The sequence below is a fragment of the Amphimedon queenslandica genome, unplaced genomic scaffold, assembly GCF_000090795.2.
Source record: "Amphimedon queenslandica unplaced genomic scaffold, v1.1 AMPQUscaffold_11807_Cont13923, whole genome shotgun sequence".
Taxonomy (NCBI): domain Eukaryota; kingdom Metazoa; phylum Porifera; class Demospongiae; order Haplosclerida; family Niphatidae; genus Amphimedon; species Amphimedon queenslandica.
The window spans coordinates 1-4,794 of record NW_003547953.1 but is presented as its reverse complement, the minus strand read 5'-3'; the positions used below and the strand labels follow the sequence as shown (position 1 = coordinate 4,794).

Below are 4,794 nucleotides of genomic sequence, written 5' to 3'. Positions count from 1 at the left end.
TCATAATAATAGAGACAAATACAGTTACATGCATGTATCTGTGGATAAAACAGCAATCAAATACTCTAAAGTATCTTTGACATAATCATGTACATGAATCTTATCATGTCTACATTAAAAAGGGGACAGGCAGTCGTATGTACAATGCAATTGCTGTTTATTATAAGAATTAACAATTTACTATTGAATTGTAAATGGCCGGGCCTCAGTATACTAAGGATATACTGCTCAGTATACAGCAGTATACTCTCCCAATGCCAAAAAAACAGAGAAATAAAATACACCGTGTAGTACATCGTACCAGCAGTTTGTGTGAACCAGTATAAAATTATATTCTTGTCAATGTATAGTAGACCATACAAGCACAAGAACTACAGCATAATGAACAAATTCAAATGCATATTTATGATGATAACATATCTTATACTACTAATATTAGGTGACTCACCAATTTAATTTAATTAGATCAAGTGACTTGTGCTCCTACAACAAGTGATTCACCAAAGCCGTACAAACTTTAAATTAGCTTGTTCCATCCCTCATGATGGAAAAGGGGTTTAGCATCTAGCTACCTCAATAAATCTATAAATATTATTAATAATACAAAATAAAACAAATCTTATGCACTCAGAACCAAAATCACACACACAATAGATATAAAAGACTATATTACACATGCATTAATTATTAATCAATAATATTTACTGTTTTCTGCTTGTTCATATTCTCCTCTTTTTTAATTTTCGGAGCTCTTTTAGTTTTTGCTTTTCAGTTCTCACTACTTGATTCATAGATATTAGATTGAATTGACGGAACTCCACCCACAAGCTAGGCAAACCACACCTATTTTATTTTCAAGTTTTTAACCCTCAATATGGCTGCTCATTTAAAGGGTAAATTTTGAAATACCATTTTATCTATCATTATTTTAAGGGTTTTTATTATAGGTAATAACTAATTTTTTGTTACCTTGTTTGTTATTGATCCACTGAAAAATAATATGCAATTGGAACAATGACTGGTAAACAATAATTAGTAATTTTTACATGGGGGTGGTTAAAATGATGGGTTACATGCTTGTTACATCATACAATCATCAATGGTCAATTTATTACTGAAGATCATGTACACAATGAATTTAGATATTGTAATTTTTGACACAATTTCTTTACACATACATGTACATGTACATGTGTACATGTAATACACATACATAATTATACTGTTTATTCCTTTCCATTTTTTAATGTTTTTTTTTCATTTTACATTGTTAGTTGGAGGCTAAAAGAAAAGCTGCTGTTAAGGAGATATTGTTCAAAGCTAAACAAGACAAGAGGTAGCAGCTGCTTCAGGAGAGAGCGAGAGAGAATTACGAGAAACACTATCAGATCTGTCGCTCTATCATACTCCAAATGGTTGACCTAAGCACAAAGATTGGAGAATATAGGGAACTCACCCAATGGTATGTACATGTACATGGAGAACCAAATAGAAGCTGTTATACATGCATACATGTACATGGTAGATGTACATGTAGCTATATGATAATTATACGTGTACATGTACATGTACATGTTTAAGTCTTTTTCTATTTTACATTTCCCCCTCTATCTCACCCACTAGTGCTATACTAGTTAAGATGATACGTGATTGGAAACTATTGTTTCTATTCAATAAACCACTTTATGAGGACAGTGGTCTTGTAACTGCTACTGAAGAGGAAGAAGGAGAGAAAGGGGAAGGAGAGAGAGAGAAAGGAGGAGAGGGAGAGAGCATCAGTCTCCAATCTACTAGTACAGTTGATGATAAAAATGCAGAAGCTGATGATATACTTGATGATGCTGATTTACAAGAATATCTAGTAATTTTACATGTACATGTACATCTATTTTACTCATACATGTACATGTACATGTACAGTACATTGAATCATTGTTTCCCACAAAGCATGCTAAGTGAGCTAAACAGCATGAGCTTCATGAGCTGACAAGCACTACAATACAGTACATGGCATTTGGAGCAACTTTAAAAATTCATAAAAAATCCAAACTTTATTGGAATCAGTTCAAACTTTCCATGCAGCTTAAGAACATGTATATATATCAGAAAAAATTATAAAAATGAAGAATTCTCTCCTAGCCATTTTTGATGAAATTTGGCCTGACACCAAGGCTATAGCCTTGGATCATTTGCCCGATTTTTGAGCAACTTTAAAAATTCATAAAAAATCCAAACTTCATTGGAATCAGTTCAAACTTTCTACGCAGTATAACTATAAGAACATGTATATGTATTAGAAAAAAATTATTAAAATGAAAAACTCTCTCCTTGTGAATTTTCTACCCTGTACTATAGTAGCTGCAGGTTCTATGGCCCAAATTTTGAGCAACTTGACAACTGATTGACTGAAATTACACATGTACATGTATCTTTTGAATAATAAAATTATATTATTTATTTTTATACAGCAAGTAACTAACGAGTGGTCCAGTGACAGTACTGAGTGTCCTCATCCTCCTAATATGGTGTTGTCTCATATTATGTATCGACTCATTGAACTAGTCAAACCACCTCAAGTAAGAAATACATGTATTACATGTACATGTACATGTACAGTACAATGGTATCTCATGTACATGTATATACACTGTACATGTACTGTACATTGTTTTTCATCATGTTTTTTTCTCTTTCTTTAGCCTCCTTCCAATCCACCGTCACTGCCTAAGTTTTATCTAAGAGGATCATTCGTTGGTCTCCCATTCACTAGAAAAACTTCATCACTTAAATACATCAATGAAAGTACGACTACACATACATATGTATATGTACATGTATGTGTACATGTACATATACATGTATAAACACATTATACATTGCTATTGGTATATTGGACAACTACTGTACATGTACATGTACATATACATGTACATACTGTATGAGCTTCATTGCATTATTGATAAAGTAATAAAATATTGACAAAAAAATTATTTTAAATTTTTTATCAAATATTAATTAATTTATATTTGATATTATCAATATCAATATTATCAATTTATTGCTATTTATCAATTTATTACTGAATCGGGCCAACGACCAAAGGCTATAGCCTTTGATCTTGGGCCAAATTTTGTCAAAAATGACTAGAAGAGAATTCTCCATTTTTATAATTTTTTTGATACATATACATGTTTTTATGTTGTGTGGAAATTTTGAGCTGATTTTGATCAAAATTAGATTTTTAATGAATTTTTAAAGTTGTTCAAAAATCGGGCCAACGACCAAAGGCTATAGCCTTTGGTTGTTGGCCCAATTTTGGGCTAAATTTTGTCAAAAATGATTAGAAGAGAATTCTCCATTTCTATAATATTCTCTAATACATACATGTTCTTATGCTGTGTATCAAGTTTGAGCTGATTTTGATCAAATTTGGATTTTTTATGAAATTTTAAAGTTGCCAAAAATTGGGCCGCCAAAGCAATTCAGCTAACACTCATGTGCTGCTCACGAAGATAAATATTTCATTATCAAGTGATAATTAGTCAAAGACAAAGCAAAAGGACCTACCATATAGTACTTTATTTTGGCGATTTGGCTGTAAAATTATAATTGGTGGTTTTTAATTTGGCGATTTGTGTACACGTGCATTACTGAGCATACGCATTAATGATTGGCGGTTTTAATATTGGGAATTCTGCTTGCAAATCGCTAATTGCCAAAATAAATATCTGCCAAATTAAAGCACTATATGGTATGTCCTGTTGTGTATTTAGTTCACTCATTGAAAATTAAAGTGTCCAATGTCAATTTTAATAAATTGTTCTTTTAAGGTATTATTCTATGACTAAGAAATTGACCTGATTTACATTAAAACTTGAAAGACACCTGTGTCATCTTTACTTGCTTGCAGGTAGTCATTACAAGTGAGTTCATAATGTTTTTCAATAATACATGTACATGTTTAATTATGCATGTAGGTGACTAGCATTTACATGCATGTTACCTACCTTAGAGTGACTTTTAATTGCGGGTACTAAATTTTGCGATTTTAGCACAAAGTAGATTTTGCTGGTATTAAAAATTGCGATTAAGTAATTATTACTAATAGTTATATGGCATCATGATGTCATTATTAATAATTGCACGTATTAATAATTGTGATTTTTAACCCAAACGCAAAATTCGCAATTAATAGTACCCGCATTTAAAAGTAACCTTAAGGTAATTTTATTTCTTTTTAATTCTTATTTCTAGGTCAGTCTTTAATACTGGATAAATGGCATTCAAAAACTGACTCGTTTTAACTGTAGACGTGCAACACACTTCTATGCTTTCAGTTTCAAAGAATTTGCAGTTGAGAGTCAATGCGGGGCAAAGAAGAGCTGGACAAGGAATTGCTGGATCACTTTCCTTCTCAACAAGTATTATAACTATTCGACTAGTAAAATCTCTTATTGAACGTACACAAAATTTTTTGATTAAAAGATAATTCTTTTTTAAAACTAAAATAACTTGTTTAAAATGAAAATGATAGGTTTCTAATTCCTTCTTAACTATCTGAGGTAATAATAATAGTAAATTATTACTTTGTATTGTAATTGACCCCATGTCTGTATCTCACACACTAGTTATTCTTTGTTTTTACTATCTCACTCACTAGTTACTAACAGCAGTGTTTAATTCTTCTACATGTATTTTAAGTTTCAATTAATTTTATTAAATTAACGTCCACTATTGATAGTGGTTTGCCTGGTTGCTCATTTCTCCGTCTCTCAATCAATGTCATCTCTTGAT

The 4,794-nt window shown here is 31.3% G+C and overlaps 1 protein-coding gene and 1 long non-coding RNA gene across 3 annotated transcripts; one reads left to right on the top strand and one right to left on the bottom strand.

The window, feature by feature from the left end:
* Positions 1 to 448: 448 nt before the first annotated feature.
* On the bottom strand, positions 449 to 798 carry LOC109588863 (uncharacterized). The gene is made up of 2 exons (XR_002188405.1): positions 706 to 798; positions 449 to 582 (listed from the first exon to the last, which is right to left on the bottom strand). It is a non-coding gene; the product is annotated as an uncharacterized LOC109588863 (long non-coding RNA).
* Positions 799 to 879: 81 nt separating this feature from the next.
* On the top strand, positions 880 to 4,474 carry LOC109588861 (sperm flagellar protein 2-like). Of its 2 annotated transcripts, none has more exons than XM_020004967.1 (8): positions 880 to 893; positions 948 to 1,021; positions 1,275 to 1,462; positions 1,624 to 1,861; positions 2,469 to 2,576; positions 2,730 to 2,802; positions 3,831 to 3,923; positions 4,255 to 4,474. In XM_020004967.1, exons 3-7 carry the CDS (start codon positions 1,413 to 1,415, stop codon positions 3,842 to 3,844), a joined length of 483 nt encoding a protein of 160 aa, XP_019860526.1. In that variant the 5' UTR covers positions 880 to 893; positions 948 to 1,021; positions 1,275 to 1,412; the 3' UTR covers positions 3,845 to 3,923; positions 4,255 to 4,474. The 2 variants fall into 2 exon arrangements, with proteins under 2 accessions (XP_019860526.1, XP_019860525.1); XM_020004966.1 differs by having other exon boundaries at positions 2,700 to 2,802.
* Positions 4,475 to 4,794: the final 320 nt, after the last annotated feature.

Excerpts from the sequence above, each read along its gene's own strand:
- LOC109588861 (XM_020004966.1), top strand. The coding sequence starts at position 1,413 with ATGGTTGACCTAAGCACAAAGATTGGAGAATATAGGGAACTCACCCAA. Across the intron at positions 1,463-1,623 it reads TATAGGGAACTCACCCAATG|TGCTATACTAGTTAAGATGA; the intron begins GTATGTACATGT and ends CTCACCCACTAG. Across the intron at positions 1,862-2,468 it reads CTGATTTACAAGAATATCTA|CAAGTAACTAACGAGTGGTC; the intron begins GTAATTTTACAT and ends ATTTTTATACAG.